The sequence below is a fragment of the Sorghum bicolor genome, chromosome 4, assembly GCF_000003195.3.
Source record: "Sorghum bicolor cultivar BTx623 chromosome 4, Sorghum_bicolor_NCBIv3, whole genome shotgun sequence".
Taxonomy (NCBI): Eukaryota; Viridiplantae; Streptophyta; class Magnoliopsida; order Poales; family Poaceae; genus Sorghum; species Sorghum bicolor.
The window spans coordinates 61018061-61035965 of NC_012873.2; the positions used below are offsets into that span (position 1 = coordinate 61018061).

At 41.1% G+C, this 17905-nt stretch overlaps 3 protein-coding genes across 4 annotated transcripts; 1 reads left to right on the plus strand and 2 right to left on the minus strand.

Moving 5' to 3' along the window:
- On the plus strand, positions 3596-7418 carry LOC8073151 (protein KINESIN LIGHT CHAIN-RELATED 2). Of its 2 annotated transcripts, none has more exons than XM_021459668.1 (3): positions 3596-4022; positions 4314-6311; positions 6957-7418. In XM_021459668.1, the coding sequence occupies exons 2-3, from the start codon at positions 4384-4386 to the stop codon at positions 7168-7170; spliced, it is 2142 nt and encodes a 713-aa protein (XP_021315343.1). In that variant the 5' UTR covers positions 3596-4022; positions 4314-4383; the 3' UTR covers positions 7171-7418. The 2 variants fall into 2 exon arrangements, with proteins under 2 accessions (XP_021315343.1, XP_002452671.1); XM_002452626.2 differs by having other exon boundaries at positions 3596-3833; positions 6957-7413.
- LOC8073850 (RING-box protein 1) lies at positions 8662-11008 on the minus strand. Its single transcript, XM_002454368.2, has 5 exons — positions 10784-11008; positions 10619-10669; positions 10452-10511; positions 9126-9197; positions 8662-9014 (listed from the first exon to the last, which is right to left on the minus strand). Exons 1-5 carry the CDS (start codon positions 10902-10904, stop codon positions 8977-8979), a joined length of 342 nt encoding a protein of 113 aa, XP_002454413.1. The 5' UTR covers positions 10905-11008; the 3' UTR covers positions 8662-8976.
- Positions 11792-17602, minus strand: LOC8073152 (uridine-cytidine kinase C). The gene is made up of 12 exons (XM_002454369.2): positions 17169-17602; positions 16347-16709; positions 15910-16024; positions 15606-15801; positions 15376-15489; positions 15122-15295; positions 14483-14677; positions 14215-14337; positions 14005-14117; positions 13794-13914; positions 13431-13691; positions 11792-12539 (listed from the first exon to the last, which is right to left on the minus strand). Exons 2-12 carry the CDS (start codon positions 16681-16683, stop codon positions 12330-12332), a joined length of 1959 nt encoding a protein of 652 aa, XP_002454414.1. The 5' UTR covers positions 16684-16709; positions 17169-17602; the 3' UTR covers positions 11792-12329.

Consider the following 17905-nt stretch of genomic DNA (forward strand, 5'->3'; position numbering starts at 1 on the left):
AAAGAAATTCACAACTAAACAAGGTATGAGAATGGGTGTTTCATCCAAGTTTTATTTCATTTCACATGACATGGCAACCTTGTAAACAACGCTATCAAACTCTCCACTTAGACTGCCCTTAGTTCCTAAAATATTTTACAATTTTTTTCAGATTCGGCCATCACATTAAATCTTTCGGCACATGCATTGAATATTAAATATAGATAAAAGAAATAACAAATTACATAGTTTAATTATAATTTGTGAGATGAATCTTTTGAGTTTAGTTAGTCAATAATTAGATAATATTTATTAAATATAAACGAAATGATACAACGATCATCTTAGGCCTTGTTTAGATGTGAATTTTTTTTTTGATTTAGCTGCTGTAGTATTTACGTTTGTTTGTGGCAAATATTGTCCAATCATAGACTAAATAAGGTCAAAAGATTCGCTTCGCGATTTACAGACAAATTGTATAATTAATTTTTATTTTTGTCTATATTTAATGGTTCATGCATGTATCGCAAGATTCGACGTGACAAAAAATCTTGAAATTTTTTTGGTTTTTAGGTGAACTAACAAAGCCTTAGGCCCTGTTTAGTTTCCCACCTAAAATTTTTTCATCCATCGCATCGAATCTTTGAACACATACATGGAACATTAAATATACATAAAAAATAAACTAATTACACAGTTTGGTTAAAAATCGCGAGACGAATCTTTTAAGTCTAATTACTCCATGATTAGCCTTAAGTGCTACAGTAACCCACATATGCTAATGATAGATTAATTATACTTAATAGATTTGTCTTGCAGTTTTCTGACGAGCTATGTAATTTGTTTTTTTATTAGTTTCTAAAAACCTCTTCCGACATTCTTCCGACACATGCGATGTGACATCCAAAAAATTTTTATCTCCAATCTAAACAGGGTCTTACTAAATTTTTTGAACCCAAAACAACGACAATAAACCTGTCCCATCCGGTTGTCGTGACTCACGCCGGCCGACGGAGGCCAAGCCAATGTCACGGCTCACGGGGCCGCGATGCCCGGTGGCGCTCGATAAATCATCACGCCGACCGCTGGTACAGGCCGGCACAAAAATCATGACGCCATCGCGCAGGCAGATTCACTCGATCACAGGACGACGGTGCTCCCCACCCCAAAGGACGCGTGTCCGTCCAACGACCCTCCACCTCGACGCGCCGCGGACGAGAACGATACGCATGCGTCTGTCTGGGATGGTGGGTGGATCAGGGGAATCCAGCAAGCCAGCAAGGAGAAGAGGAAAAAAAAAACTGCGGCCGATGCCCGATAGAGCTCGCCGGTCGGTGGCGAGCAAGTCTCGCCTACTCTGAAATCGCCATCCTGTCCTCCTCGGCGCGACTGCAAACGAGTGCATTGTTTTATGTTTGTTATTTTTGTGTTAATTGCAACATGACAACTTTCGTTTCCGGCATCCCATCGCTTTCGTGCCAACCGATCATCCACTCTGGCCAGCTGCCGCCGCTGCACCTTCTTTCCTAGCAACTGACTGACAACCGAACCAACAACAGCGTATCCAGTCAGGCTGGCCTTTCTTGAGACTTGAGAGGACACCAAAATTAGAGAGAAAAAATAGCTCTACAAAAAGGATCTTGCAAATCATATCCCAGCTCAGATTCCTACGGAAATGTGCTATACTTCCACCTACTTTGGTGTAGTATATGACGACAAAAAAAAAGATGGGGTGAACAAGAACATTTGGAGACTCTTGTGAGCTCTTCTGTACAAGTTGTAGGCTTGTAGCTGCAAAGTAGCACTCCATACGTGCTTGAAACAAATTGATTGGCGTGCCAATGGCCGTCGGTACGCCGCGGCAATAGAGCGACGCTGCATTGCTGTGTATTCCTCTGGTCACTTACAAATCAGTCACAACCACTGACAGACAGAGGTGTGCGCTTGACTTCTTACCCTCCTCCACGACAGCACCATCGTATTCTCTTTCATTATTATCTCTTAATCTCCACGTTCATGTCTACCTTGTCTATTTTTTTCGAATACATGCGATGCGAGCTTAAATCTGATATATAGGTGTTTGATCGGTAGATGAGGCGTCCAATCTAACGAGAAATGTCATACGCAGAAAGCAGACATGACCGCTTAGGTTTACCAACCGTGCACCTGTATCTTTTAAAAAAAAATCTAGAAGGGAAAAAAACATAGATATGTTAATTCCAAGGTGAACAGCAGGACGGATGACTGGATGAGAAATAAATACTCCCATATATCCCAAATTATGACATTTTAGCCTTTTCAAAATATATAACAAAAGTAATATACCTAAAACTATTAAAAACTTCTTATAATTATAAATGGAGGAAATATCTCTCAGGTGGCTGACAAATGGTGACTCGTGATTAACAAATCAAAACACATAGCGAATTTGCTATTCCGAAATTTGTGACTTCCAAGACAAGGGAAATTTTGAGACAATAATGGAACGCCCATGAGGCAGAGCGGAGTGGATTGGTAGAGTACCATTGTCCTACATAAGGGGATTGTTTGTTTGGCTCATACGTGCAAAAGAGAGGAACTAGAAGAGCTATGGTTTGGAGGCTTTTTCTGGCTCCGCTAAAGTAGCGGAGCCAAAGCCCCCAGAAGCTGCACCAAACACAGTCTAAAACATCATATGGGCTCTTGAGACTTTACTTCTGTCCATAACTCATATATATTTTTCCCATGGTGTTTTAGGCTACAACTTGCCGAATAACATGAGACTTTAGTTCATTACTCGAGTAAAATGCACATAAAAAGCACCATTTTCTAAAAAAATATATAGAAAAATATTATTTTTTAAAATCCTTATGATATTGTCCAAAATATTTACATTTGCTAAGAGAGTCAAAATCTGATAATACCAATTGAGAGGATAATACACTTAAGTACCAAATGTGAGTTAATTTATGATTATTGCTGATCAAATGTTTTTGTGTTTAACCATCAAATGATCATTATTAGCTTGACAACATAAAATGAATGGCACTAGAGTGATCATGTGAATTCTTCTTTATAATAATATAACATTTTTATTTAAAATAAATAGTTATATTAGTAGTTAAAATATTTGTATCTTTATTTTTAGATTAGAGATACTTGTTTTGTCCTGAAATATAAAGTGCCTAATTATCAATATTATGTTCCAAATTATTATATCAATATTACGTCATTCACTTTGCCCTATAATTTGTCATATAGAATTGCAATGTCCTACTAAATAAACGAAGGGATGCATGACATAAAATCAGTAAGGTTAGTTTAAATTCTACCTTAATCTATTTCAACACATGTAAATTAACGTTAGTCTGATAATATTCAGACAAGGTCTAAAAGCATCCGATGAGTCCAGGCCCTTTGCATCTGATGATTTGTCAGTAGAGAATTTGCCACTTTGGAGAATTGCCACGGTTATCTTTACCACCCGTTTTGGTGTCTTTTAGTTTTACGGTTTTACCTTTTTGACCTCTCTCTGTCGACTCTGGTCCACAATTCCCTGCTGAGCTGGACCAAAATGCCCCTGCCCGCTCGTGGGGTTGTCTCAGTGGTCCGATTGCACAGAGCAGAGGCGCGAGCCACCATTTCTCCCGTCCCGTCTGCCCCCCGCCCCCGCGGCACTCGTCTTCTCTCCTCCCCTCCGTCACCGCCCCCTCCCCCTATGGCAACGGAGCCTCTCCCGGCCTTTTCCTCCCCTTCTTACCAGACTAGGACCTGACGGTTTCCATCCACCTGGCCTCCCTGTCGCTGGAGCTGATCGACCCACGCAACTGCAATGCCGTCCAGAGGCTAGATCGAGCTGCCGAGCGCTGATCACGGTGAGGCTAGCTACCCAGATCCACCCGATTGCCACACGGACTCCACCCCTGCCTTTTCTTCTCCCGTTCACGCCGCGCGCGCTCTCCCTCCCTCCCCCCCTCTCTTGTGCGGCAACTGGGCGACCGCCGACGCCCTACGCCAGGCGCCTAGGTCTCGTCGGTCCTTTGCCGGCGACGAGCACACACCAGGTTTGCGCACCATTTCTCTTTCATTCCTGCTGTGTGAAACCGAGCACACGAACCCTAATTTAATTTAAGATATTTGGTTATTTTTATTCGGATCTGATCTAATTATTAGCGTATGCATGCCTACTGGGTTCAATTTTTTTTGCAAACATTATTGGGTGTACAATTGTACACCCATGGCCTTGGTCCGCCCCTGGCCTTAGCCAATGTTAAGTTTTTTCGTCAATTAGTTCGTCGGGTTCAATCTTGAAGCATTTACATGCCGCCTCAATAATTTTGTTCTGTTTCTTCCAGGGTATTGTGGACAGCTACCCATCTGCTTCGGTTTCTGGGAAGAACAGTTTTGGCGTAATTTTCACCTAAGATGCCTGGAATTACAGTGGACGGAGTTGTTGCAGAGGAGGTGCCAAACGGGGTGAATTCCTCTCCACAGAACGAAAATATTCCCGCCCCAAAGTCGACGGCAGCTTCAACGATGGCGGCAAGCATGCACAGCGAGGCACTTGAGATGCATGTCGAGGGCTCTGGTGCTGGGGAGCCCTCAATTGAGCAGCTCTACAACAATGTGTGCGAGATGGAGAGCTCAAGTGAGGGTGGCTCCCCATCACGTGAGAGCTTTGGCTCGGATGGGGAGGAGTCTAGGATTGACTCAGAGCTTCGCCATCTTGTTGCTGGGGAGATGGAGGCCATGAAGGTGATTGAGGAGGAAGAGGAGAATGGGAGTGTTGCCAACGTTCTACCCCCACCTCCTGCTGAGAATGGGACCCCAGTAAAGGAACAGTCTTCCAATTCGTCCAAGAAGTCGAAGAAGGCCTCAAAATCACAGCTTGAGTCTGATGCCTCTGTTGGTCCCAATGGAAAGGTGTCCACTGAGGAAGGTGAGAGCGAGGTCAGCAAACCAGCAAGCCGAGTTGGCCATCGGCGGAAATCAAACGCCAAACCACAGAATGGAACAGAAGATGCTGGGCTTGATAACCCAGACCTTGGTCCATTTCTTCTCAAACATGCAAGAGACTTGATTGCCTCAGAGAACCCACGACGGGCATTGAAATATGCTCTCCGTGCCACAAAGTCATTTGAGAAATGTGCTGGTGGAAAGCCAAGCCTGAACTTAGTGATGAGTTTGCATGTCGTTGCAGCAATCTACTGCAACTTGGGAAAATATGAAGAGGCTGTACCTGTGCTGCAGCGATCCCTTGAGATCCCTGTAATTGAGGAAGGTCAGGAACATGCTCTTGCGAAGTTTTCTGGTTGCATGCAGTTGGGGGACACCTATGGCATGCTAGGTCAAACTGCACTCTCACTGCAATGGTATGCTTCTGGGCTTGAAATCCAAAAGCAAACATTGGGAGAGCAAGACCCAAGGGTTGGAGAGACTTGTCGGTACTTAGCTGAGGCCCATGTGCAGGCACTACAACTCGATGAAGCACAAAGATTGTGTCAGATAGCCCTTGACATCCACAGGGAGCATGGCGAGACGGCCTCACTAGAAGAAACAGCTGATAGGAGGCTGATGGGTCTAATTTGTGACACCAAGGGTGATCATGAAGCTGCCCTGGAGCATCTAGTGATGGCCAGCATGGCCATGGTAGCCAATGGTCAGGAGACAGAGGTGGCCTCGGTGGATTGCAGCATTGGTGATATCTACCTCTCATTGGGCAGGTACGATGAGGCTGTGTTTGCTTACCAGAAAGCTCTTACTGTATTCAAGACCAGCAAAGGGGAGAATCATGCAACCGTGGCTTCTGTTTTTGTGCGCCTAGCGGATCTGTACAATAAGACTGGGAAGCTGAGGGAGTCAAAATCTTACTGTGAAAATGCCCTCAAAATTTACCAAAAACCTATTCCAGGGACTTCTCTGGAAGAAATTGCCACTGGTTTAACTGATGTTTCAGCCATATATGAGACAATGAATGAGCATGAGCAAGCACTCAAGTTACTTCAGAAGGCCTTGAAAATGTACAACAATTCTGCCGGTCAACAGAGCACAATTGCTGGAATTGAGGCTCAGATGGGCGTCTTGCACTATATTTTGGGCAATTATGGTGAGTCCTATGATTCCTTCAAGAGTGCGATTGCAAAGCTCCGCACTTGTGGTGAGAAAAAATCTGCCTTCTTCGGGATTGCCCTGAACCAGATGGGCTTGGCATGTGTTCAAAGATATTCGATAAATGAAGCAGCAGAATTGTTTGAGGAAGCTAGAACTGTTCTGGAACAAGAATACGGGCCATATCATCCAGATACTTTAGGAGTATACAGTAATCTTGCTGGAACTTATGATGCAATGGGCAGGTAAACTCCCTACTTCTCCAACTCCAGTCGTTGTCTCAACTATGTGTTGATGATTGTCTGTGTGGCTGCATGCATAATGATTAATGATTTGCATTCCAATTAGTGATTTGCTGGAAATAGTAGGTGGTATGTAGGGTAAAGGTACCCTGGCAAGTGGGAATTCTTTGGTCTTAGTCGACTCCTCTTCCAGCTAGGCACATGATTAGCATCTGTACCAGCTCTCGCTACTCCAATTAGTTGATCAGATATTGATCGGTACAGTATAAAGTTGGATCAATTTAATTGAAGTAGGACCATCTTGCATCATCTTTACATGCTTATCACTGGCCCCTCTGTAAAGAAGGGCTGCACATACTTTATCCTTTTGCTTTATATTTTTCTATTTGTTTTATTCCTCCCTTGGAAACTTCATCTGCTTTGCAAGGCATGTAGACTTTTAGCTTTATAGTCTGGGTGAAAGAGTACAACTGGCTGGATCAGAAATGTCAACACTAGCTTAGCTGGCTGGATCAGATTGCTGAAGCAACGGTGCTTTATTCCCGAGGAGGAAATATTGCCCGTCAGCACCCCCTGTCCTGCTAATATGAAAAGTTTGTGTTTCATTTTAGCCATAATTATCTGTTAATATTTGCATTTTGTTTACAGACTGGATGAGGCCATCGAGATCTTGGAATATGTTGTTGGAATGCGCGAGGAGAAGCTAGGTACGGCAAACCCAGATGTCGACGATGAGAAGAGGAGGCTTGGGGAGCTACTGAAGGAGGCTGGCCGGGTGCGAAGCAGAAAGGCAAAATCCCTGGAGAATCTGCTCGAGACCAACCCATATACGGCCACCAAGAGAAATGCGATTGTTGCATGAATCACTGTTCTGAAATGATAAGGTTTATGATGAAAGGCGAGGATTGTTACTAAGGGAGGACTGTTACTAAGGTATTCAATTGGTTTGTTCAGGTGAGGGTAACGGGAATAGTGGTGTTTACCTATTTAGAAATATATGAAATCTTCAAATTGATGATTGTTGTAAAGTTTCAAATGCTATTGTGTTTACTTGTTCAGTGCTCTTTTACTGTTCTTGAGAAAGCGAGTGGTGGGTACTTGCCTCCTTTATGTGCGAGCTTGTACCTGCACCTGTTTTTTTACTTACATACATACATGAAAAAAAAAATCAATGCCACGGCTAACTTGATCGTGTTTGGATCCATGAACTAAAGTTTAATCCTTGTGATGTTGGGTACTAATTAGTAGAATTAGACATGAGCTAATTATGAAACTAATTATAGAAGCTGTGGCTAATTTGTTAGACAAATCTATTAAGTATAATTAATTCATTATTAACACAGTTTATTGTCGCACCATAATGTCAAATCATATATTAATATCTCGCAAATTAGTCTCAATCTGTTTAACTAGTTTTGTAACTAGTCAATATTATAATACTCTAAATTAGTGTCTAAACATCTGATGTGACAGACTTTAGTGCTTTAGCGGTTTTGGATCTAGGGGCTAAAGTTTAGTTCATATCACATTGGATCTAGGGGCTAAAGTTTAGTTCATATCACATCGGATGCTAACTAGAAGGACTAAACATAAAACTAATCGCACAAGAGTAGACTAATTAGCGAAATAAACCTATTAAACCTAATTAATTCATGATTAGCACGTATTTATTGTAACACCATATTATCAAATCATGGACTAATTATGCTTAATAAATTTGTCTCGTAAATTAGCTCTATGTGCAATTAGTTCTGTAATTACTCCATGTAAATTAGCTCTATCTGTGCAATTAGTTTTGTAATTAGTCCATATCTAATACTCTAAACTAGTGTTAAATACCCAATATGATAGAAACTAAATTTTAGTTTTGGAGACCAAACACTTGGCAGCTAGAACTTTCTGTTCGACAAGTTGAAGATGGCAGAAACAATCAATCGCAATTGCCAGCGAGAACTTTCTATTCGACAAGTCGAAGATGGCAGAAACAATCAATCGACGCGGGCCGAGCCAGTTGAAGTATATCCAGTGTAATTCGCTGCTGAAGCCTAGATCCAGAATTTATTCTACAAATTATATGCGCCCTACCCTACCCATCGCAAACATCTTTTTCAGGGGAAACACTACCCACACTGTCCTCTACTCTGGCAGGACGAATCCGCAGGAGCTCATAAGGCAGTCATTGGTCAGACTTCGCATAATCATTCCAAATTTTCTCCGTTGAATACAAAGATGGATGTCCTCTCAGGCCTTGTTTGGAACTTCAGATGTTATCAGATTCATCTCAATTGACTTCACATGCATTGGGGTGGATTGGAATGGAATCGCAACACATGTTAACTGATACAAATTCAACTACATCCAAACATAGCCTCACTGTATATATATAAAAGGTTGCTCGTCTAATGCATCGCAGATTCGTATACCAATATCGGTAAACCGAGAGCCAAACATTGCTATAGCCCACAAGTACCAATTACTGCAAACAGAGTATTCTTCAATTACTGCAAACAGAGTATTACTGCAAACAGTGCCTGAAGGATGAATATGGCATACACCAAAATTAGAGCTTCAGAAACATCACCGATCCATAGACTGTTATCAGTATTCAGTAGCCACTGGTGCTAAACTACGAGGGGAACATGAAGCAACTCCACGCCAAAGTCACTCTCTAGTGACCATACTTCTGGAACTCCCACTCACTGTTGTCTGCAATGTCAAAATACAAATTAGAAGGTGAGCCGGTGTGGACCGGCATGAGTAACAAATAACAAGCACATTGATCAAGACTCTAGAGGTAGAACCACCAGGGCTACTCACCAAGAGGGCACACTTGACGGGTCTTTAGCCAACGACTGATACAGTGGAAGTGGAACGCATGGTTGCAAACTCCTGAATAACACAAACAGACTATCAGTTCTTTCCAAGTCAAGTGACTCTGCTAAGAGTTTCAACACTTTGCAAAATACAACGCAAGCTTAGTAAAGCCACAATCCAGTCTAGGGTTACTGAATACTGTTAAAGTACACATGATCACAGAAGTCTAGTTATTGCCCTTAACTCAAACAGTTTGAATAACACCATTTGCTGCGGTTGAGAAAAGTACACAAACAGAATGCTTCCTCATTTTTTCAAGGAAAAACTAAGATGACTATGCATTCATATTGCAAAAAACGTACTATTAATCAAGCACAGATTTGCCAGATATAAGATTAGCCAAAGTATTCTAACAAAAATAATATTTGTCAAAAATTAAGTAACATGCAAAAGATCCCAAGAGTAAGCTCCTATTAGGAGTCTTTGACATGGATTTCAGAAAAAATTACCAGCCATAGATTGTTTTCTTATACACCTTTAATAACTGTCTCCTACAATAGTATTTGAGGGTTTGTTAACAAAACTGTCCTACAAACAAATGAAATATATGTGATTAGAAGAATATCAATATCCTATTCTTGTCAAAACGGACCTTGACTTTTAATCTTTAAGATCTATTAACACTTCAGCAATATCCTAGTAGAAGAGATAATGAACTGCCTAGCTAGATTACATAGTTACAGGTGCAACTATAATCAAAGCATACATTGCGATGGCATAACATGTCCATATGGAAGCTAATTATACTCCAGCAAAAAACTAAGCATGAGTGCATAGTAGTTACTACTCAACTAAATAACAGAAACTGCTCTTATGCATCTAAATTAGACGTTTCTATCAGGATCATAGATCCAAGCAAAGTCCCCTCCTCTCCCCTCCCCTCCCCTCAACACAGCAAAGTAGCCCCTCCCCTCCACAACCTCAGGACACCAAAGGTTGCATGACAAAGAAATTTTGTTTGACAGACAAAACCAACTTGTGTGCCAATGATTATATATATGTCTAAGAGTAATGTCTGTGTCTCACTTTGACAACCAACACAATAACCAAGTAGATAGGATTGACAATCAACACAATAATCAAGTAGATAGGATCAAAACACTTCCGAGTTGTGCTATCCTTTCCATCCACTACGTGGCCCCAAATAATACATCCAATTTCACGCCACAACAATCACCAAATTGAGCAGCCACAGCACACGCTGGGTTTACACAAGTAAACCTTGCATTCGATAGGTAACGGGGGCAAACAAGCAGATGTGAATCATACCCCAAGCGACGGTGCATTCCTCGCTGGTTGCGCTCGCCTGGTTCGCCTGGCACTCGATGCCTAAAACACACACAAACGCGGAACGCCACGACAAGGCGAGGTCAGATCAAATCACAAAAACAGAACAGATCGAAGGGGAAGGAAGAACTGAGGGGCGGCGTGCTCACAGAGGTCCATGATGTGGTTGCGGCAGATGGCACAGTTGTCGACCACGATGTCTGCGGGCGCGAAAACGAGGACGAAACAAAGTCAAATCGCACGAATTCAAGAGAGAAAAAATAAATAAAAAAAAAATCAGAGAGGGCGAGAGCCATGTGGCGATGCGCACGCACCCCAGGCCCAGAGAGAGACGGCGTTCCACTTCTTGATATCGAAGCGCTTGGCCTTCTTCCCGGCGGCAGCGGCAGGGGCCGGGGCCGGGGCCACGACGACGGCGCCCTTGCCCTTGTCCATCGCGAGACGAGGCGAACGAACCCTAGCTAGGATCACGCACGAGAAGGGGAGGGGGCAGCGGAGAGGAGAGACGAAGCGGCCCTTGACTTCCAGGAGACAGACGGGCGTCAGACAAGTCCACATTTATAATTGCGGTTTTGTGAGAAGGAAACGAACGGGGCCGAGCGATCGGGGAGCCGTCGTAGTTAGCACGGTGGACCGCAGCGAAAGCCCAAAACAATCCTTTTGCTTTGGGCCGTGGTCATGTGATGTTTTCTTTTTACCTCTAAAAAAACGTGATGTTTTCTCTTATTTTACGGCTCGTGCGTCAAACGTCAAATGATAATGGATTAGTCCCGGGTCACTTTGTTGTGAGAATAAGGACCTGTATAATACACGTGGCTACTTACTAGGCAGGCTAAAACTTAGCTCAAATTAGCTATAGTTGGTTAGCTAGTTAATTAACAACTAATTAAAGACTTCTCTAAAAAACAACTAATTAAAGACTTGGCTAAAAAAAATTAGTCCACCTATTAGTTCTCTTGTTTGGATACACTAAGGGTCTGTTTAGTTCCCGTAGAATACAAAATGCAAAATACCAACTACATTAAAATGATGAAATGCAAAATATAATTTTTTTCAAGGTTATATTTAGTTCTTATTATCCCCATTATGACTTCTTGAGGATCTTTTGGGCCTTTTTTTTTGCCCTCCTAAGGCCAAAATTAAAAATGGAGAACAAACACATTTTTGTCAAAAAAAAATTGCACGGTGTTTCATTCTATTATGCAAAATGATAGAGAAAACCCCATAATTTTTTAGATGAACGGGGAACTAAACACACCCTAAGGTAATTTGAGCTAAAAATTAGCTAGCTAATAATTAGTCATGGTATCAAACATGCCCTAAATGAAGAACATTTTTGTAGAATCGTGAATTCAGATTGTAGCATAAGATCTGCAACCAGGCGAAACAGGAGATAGTGCTCGAACGCAGAAATGAAGAGACAGACAACGACAGTATTCAGTTAAACCTGTCGATCTCTCATAATTTCTTCGACAGTATCTGAGGATTACTATCAATCTCCAAAATTTATTGGCACTGGGGATTGCCAGTACCCGTTACAGAAGTGTATGCAGTATCTTCTGGTACACCATTTCCTGCGTTTGGGAGTAATAATTCCCTAAAAAAGCGAAGGCTTTGTTGCATATGCTGGTATATGAGTTTATCTGTTTAGGACTTTGTAAGCTGTTAGATATGGTCTTCCTGATGTAAATGGTTTGAGAACTGTCTTCCTTTAGCTTGCAGGAAAGACAGCATCAGTATGCATGAACTCTGGACTATAGGGGTATTGCAGATCAGTTGAGTTGTGACGGTTGCTTCCTCCAGTTCCGCCAAAACTAGATGGTGAGACTCAGAGCACATGTTAGGGCCGACTCACTTTGGTCAGCCCCTGTTGAGACCTTTAAACATGAAGTACCCAATACTGGCAACAGTCAGGCAGATAAGTGGACACATGACCGTGTCGATATCCAGCACCCGGTTCCTGCTGGCGTTATTTGCTTGGCGTGTTAAGACCAAATGCTCATGAAGCAGGTTGGTCAGATTGTCGAGCTGATGTATAACCTGACGCTGACCTCTTGATATGTTCATAATCTGCATTGGAACAAAGCATCACACATGAAATGTCAAGTCAAGATATGTAAAAAAGAATGTGTTACATTAAGATAGGCACAACCAACACTCATATATTTATGGTGAGGTTTAGAATAAATACTAAATATCACAACATACTGAATAACCAAACAACTTGCATAAACCAGAAAAAGTTTGTGCAATGTTTCAATCAGCCTAGGCTTTGCACAATAGATATCTACAAAGAAGAAAAACCATATGCCCATTGGCAGCTTTGATCTTTGTCAATAAGAACCTCTGCCACATGAATATTTTATGCCACATTTTTTTATTTTTTGGAAAGACTGTATGGGATTGTTTACCATAAGGTGCATACAAATTTCAAATATACTAGTTGCTGAGACCAGATGATATTTAGTATCATTGATTTTGTTAGTTTGTATCATTGATTTTGTTAGTATCATGAAAACTAATATTACATCAAACTATATTATGAAACCATCCAATAATCATTGTTCTCACACAATATGTGTATTTAGCAATCCAGATATGATTCCACATCCATAGATGTATAGTTACATAGTTTTTTTTGTCATTGTTAACAATATTGTGACACTACCTGTACTGTAAATGGAACTGGATTACTTACTTTTCTTTTTACTTATTTCAGACTAGATAAACTAGAACAGGATTGAATTTGTGACCCACTTGTCCACTTAATTTTTGGACACTAATGACAACCCTGATCCTTTGCTATTTTTATCAAACTGTCAGAATCTGTTTGTGGTCTAAAAAATCACACTGAATTTTAAAAATGTTTGATAAACTAATGTTTGAACAATCAACAATGTTGACAATACTTCCTACATCTAATTCCAACAAGCTACAAAAAAGGTAGAGCGAGAGAGATACCTCTTCTATCATCGGGGAATCCTTTGCAAGTTGGTTTGACGATGAAGAATGAGGTATCAGAGTACCATTGCCTAACTGAGAGACAAAGAGATTTGTAGGCGTGGAACCATTACAAGCATCATTTGGAAGAGCTAAGTTCTGCTGACTGGGCAAATGTTTCTTCGCCATAAATTTTGAATTGAGTTCTTCAACTCGAGAGGTAAACTCATCCATCCTTTCATTCAATGTTGATATCTGTTCTGAAAGCTGGGTGATCGCACCCTACGAAATAGAAGTGGAAGAAAATTTGCAAGTCAGCAATAACATATGTTTTCGTTGAGGCTTTCAACTGCCATGCTAGTGATAATTCTTCACAAAATTCACCTGGTTGATAGCAGGCGGTTCAAGGGTTCGCCCTGCACCAAACCTCCTGTTGGTATCTGTTAGGTTACTCAATTTCACAATATTTTTGTCTCCATGCGTTGAATATGATTGAGATAGGCCACTGGACAACATGATAAGAAAGTCAACTAACTTCATTCAGGTTCCAAAGTTTCAAAAGTTCAAACTTGAAACAAAGATGTTATTATGAAACCTCTTTATAAGCTTGTTCCTCCGATCAGCAGAAACACGGGAAAAGGCTTCCTTTGGACTTGAGACCAGCTCATCATCGATGCTGAGCTTTGTCTTCAAATCTTCTGGTAACGCCTACATAGCAGTCAGATCCAACAAATGGACTAAGCGATACAACTAGAAGAAATGTGAATATACAGTGTAAGCAACATAACTAATAAAATATACATACCATAACATCATTAATCAATTTCTCCAGCTGAATTTGTTCAATATATGTGCGTGGTATATAAGAACCATCCAAACCTAACTGATCCGCTACAAATTTAACATAAAGCCGATCTCTTCCTTGCACCTAAAGGAAGAAGCAAGGTAATAACATTTGCACATCTTAAAATAGTTTAAAAAAACTAATAATGAAATAAATAGTATTCAAGAACCTGAGATAACAATGACATTGAGAGAAACTACATCAACCAAACAACAAAGGTTATGCTCACTTGTATATACTGTCTGTTAAGTTGTTCCAGCCAATCAATTTTAACAGTTGCCTTGCCATCAGAAAAAACACGACTGCTTCTCTTCAGTATAGCTGCTATAGTATATCCCAATGCCATCAAACCACCAAGAAGACGTACACTGACTTCAAAAGTGATCCTTGGTGATATGATAAAAGGATTGTCGGTCACCCATTCCTTCGAGCACAAAATAACATAAGAGAGTTAGTGAACACCAGGGCTGCCAGCAAGGGTTTGTTTATTGCATGTAGCCACAGAAAATAGAAACAAATACAGGTAAATCTAAGTGACTGCAGGGGAGACTGATCAAATGTGTTAAATTAAGCAGATCTAGAAAATATAAAAAGAGAAGTACAATTTAGAATCTGACTGCGATGAAAATTGAACTGAATTATTCCAGGGGAAATATAGTATGGAATAAAATTACATGGCAGTTAAGGAGTAGACTTAATCCAAAGAACCTTATACAGTACTAGTATCAGAACATTATCGACTAACAATATCGTTCAAAAGTATAATTTGTAGCTATCAAACATAAAACTGAAATTCCATTCGTAAGAGAGAAAAGCATAAAACTGGAATTCCATTGGCAAGATAGGAAAAAAGATAAAACAGATATACCTCAAACATTAGATTATATTTCCCTTCCCTATTCCGCATTCTCAAGTAAGATTGGCAGGCTTCTGGGTCTTCACCAGGTGGAAGTAGATATATATCATAAGTTTCTTCGTTGCTTTCCGTATGATCATCACCAAGCACAGCCTTGATTTTCTCAGGTGCTAGAGACCTTGGTGACTGCAGGCGGTGTACAATTCAACAATTTTCTCAGCAATTGTTGTTGAAACTATGTCATTGCAATTCTACTATTTTCTTACCTTTAGAATGTACATAGGATTTTGGAACCCTGAGAATGGGTTGAACTTGTTGATGATTTTAATATGTGCGGTCTCCAAATCCGGTTCGATGAAAGCCTTGTACATTGGATAAACCTGAAAATGCCAGCTTTCATTAAACTACACCAATTACAGTAAGAGGTAATTCACATGTTAACATGAACCACAAGATTGCTCATAAATGTATAGCGAAGTTGAAAAATTCAACCTACCGTTTCAGAGATCTGATGTATTATTTCTTCAGGCTCCTGGCCAGCTCGCTGTATATCCCTTAAAACCCTCTTCACTAGGTCAAAATGGACACCACCAGTGACAGAAACACGCAAGTCCATCACAGGCCGTAACTTCTCACTCAGTGCATAAATACCTTCAATGATAACAATTCGGGAGCTAGGGACATCAACTGTTCTGTTTGCACATAAGAAATTATGATATTCAAATGAATGATCATATTCAAATGAATGATGAAATATGGACTTTAGCTTGTAACATTGAAAGATAGCAGTGACTATTTACCTATAACCAGTCCGGCAGCTCGACTTGAAATCATATATTGGAACCTGAACTGACCTTCCTTCCTTCAGACCATGAATATTTTCCAGCAGTGTGTCATAGTCTGTCAGACGTGGATCTGAGAAAGTTTTAAGAGGTGAACATATCAATTTCTCTGAATAGGAAACATTATCACCTTAGAGAATGCAGCTTGTAATAATAGAACCCTCTGATACCAACACAGTGTCATATATTTTATAAGATAATAATCATGCCATTATCAATGCAGTGGTATGCAGTTTCCAAATGACTAAATGTGCAAGAGACACAGCTCAAGATATATGTAACATAACTATCTTTTATTGCTTTTTTCCAGAAATTGTGTTGTTGTGAAGGAAGTGGCATATACAGATTAAATAAACAATAAGACAATATGCAAAGTGCTTTGTGATTAGGACTACCATCAAAATTGCCATCGACTATGCGAGTTGCATCATTATAGTTGTCCATTGATATCACAGCAACATCAGGCATGAAATTGACCACCTTCTCAGTAAACACCGTCTTCCCAGCACCAGAGGGGCCGGCAACACCAACAAATATTATCCCGTCATTGTGCTGCGCCAAGAGCTGGCAAGCACGGATCACAACAAAAAAGCCTTTCTCGAAAGACAATGGATCATGGAAGCGGACAATCTCATAGCGATTTGAGTCCTTCCTTTTCACCAGTTGGACCTTGTCACGCAGAAGGTTGTGCCGCCTCCTTGGTGAGTCAGCCATGGAATCATGTTGGTCCATTTTATTCTTCAAGATGCAATTGTAGTCTGCACAACACATGGAAACAGAAAATCAAAGATATAATAGAGCTATGGAAATTCAGGGGTTCCCTAAGAGGTCGGTGTCACCTGACTGCCGAATCAATTATATTGTACATCCTACTTCCTAGCCCCTTTTCACTGTTGCTTTCACTTTTCCTTTCTCTAACTTTTGTACCATACTTTCATGTAACTCTGTACTTGATGTTTACTTTTAGTGAAAATTCCACAATGCAGGGAGAACGGCCAGCAGCTATTAAGTGCAAAACATTACTGAGCTCTAACGAAGAACAGGAGGCGGACCCAGTAAAAGACGTGTGTGCCCAATAATTTTTGCAAAAAAAAAAGGTTGTAATTAGATCAGATCCGAATCAAATACCCAAGTAGCCTAAGCCTAAGTTAGAATTCGGGTGGGATTCGGGTGACCGGTTTCGCACAGCATGAATGGGAGAGGGAGGGTGCGGATACCTAGTGGGTGCTCGTCGCCGGCAAGCGAGGAAGGGCCTGGAGAAGGGACCGACGGAAACCTGGGCACCTGGCTTAGGACGACGGCGGCAGTTGCCTTGCCGCACGAGGGCTGGACGCGTACGCCTTGCCGCGCGAGCGAGATCACGCGGGGTGGACGGGAGATGGAAGGGAAGCCAGAGGTGAAGTCCAGAACACGAGAAATATCACGCTTCTCAGGCCCGGGAAGCTTCGATGACGACGACAACCACGAGCGGGAGCAGAGAGTCCCTCTCGGCGATGTCTTCACGTGCTTGGGTCGGCGCTGGACTCTCTGGCGAGTTCGGCGGCGCTGGCAAGGCCGAATTTGAGCTCTACGGTGTGGGCGGAGGAGGATGCTTCGATGTTAGTGCCGACCAAGGGGCCGGGATGGACATGAACGTGGCTGAGCCCAAACAAGGATGAATGTAAAATTTATATGAGTTTGGCTACATATAGTGTTTGGATATAAGTAATAATAAAATAAATTTTAAAATTCTTCATTACTCTGTAGGATAAATTTATTAAATTTAATTAATCCGTTATTAGCACATATTTACTATAGCTTTATTATCAAATTATGAACTAATTAAACTTCTCACTAATTAGTTAAGATTCTTTGTGTAAAATAGTCCTAATTTATATAATTAGTTAATTTTTAGTCTATATTTGATATTTATATACAAATATTTGATGGGACGGAGGAGTAATTTAGAGGGTAT

What these genes read in the sequence shown, in the direction of transcription:
- LOC8073152 (XM_002454369.2), bottom strand. Translation starts at nt 16,683, where the DNA reads ATGGACCAACATGATTCCATGGCTGACTCACCAAGGAGGCGGCACAAC. An exon ending in TACATCAGATCTCTGAAACG is followed by an intron (nt 15,490 to 15,605) that starts GTAGGTTGAATT and finishes TGGCATTTTCAG; the next exon opens with GTTTATCCAATGTACAAGGC. An exon ending in ATTCCCCGATGATAGAAGAG is followed by an intron (nt 12,540 to 13,430) that starts GTATCTCTCTCG and finishes GTTCCAATGCAG; the next exon opens with ATTATGAACATATCAAGAGG.
- LOC8073850 (XM_002454368.2), bottom strand. Translation starts at nt 10,904, where the DNA reads ATGGACAAGGGCAAGGGCGCCGTCGTCGTGGCCCCGGCCCCGGCCCCT. An exon ending in CAACCACATCATGGACCTCT is followed by an intron (nt 10,512 to 10,618) that starts GTGAGCACGCCG and finishes TGTGTGTTTTAG; the next exon opens with GCATCGAGTGCCAGGCGAAC. An exon ending in CCGTCAAGTGTGCCCTCTTG is followed by an intron (nt 9,015 to 9,125) that starts GTGAGTAGCCCT and finishes TTGACATTGCAG; the next exon opens with ACAACAGTGAGTGGGAGTTC.
- LOC8073151 (XM_021459668.1), top strand. Translation starts at nt 4,384, where the DNA reads ATGCCTGGAATTACAGTGGACGGAGTTGTTGCAGAGGAGGTGCCAAAC. An exon ending in ACTTATGATGCAATGGGCAG is followed by an intron (nt 6,312 to 6,956) that starts GTAAACTCCCTA and finishes TTTTGTTTACAG; the next exon opens with ACTGGATGAGGCCATCGAGA.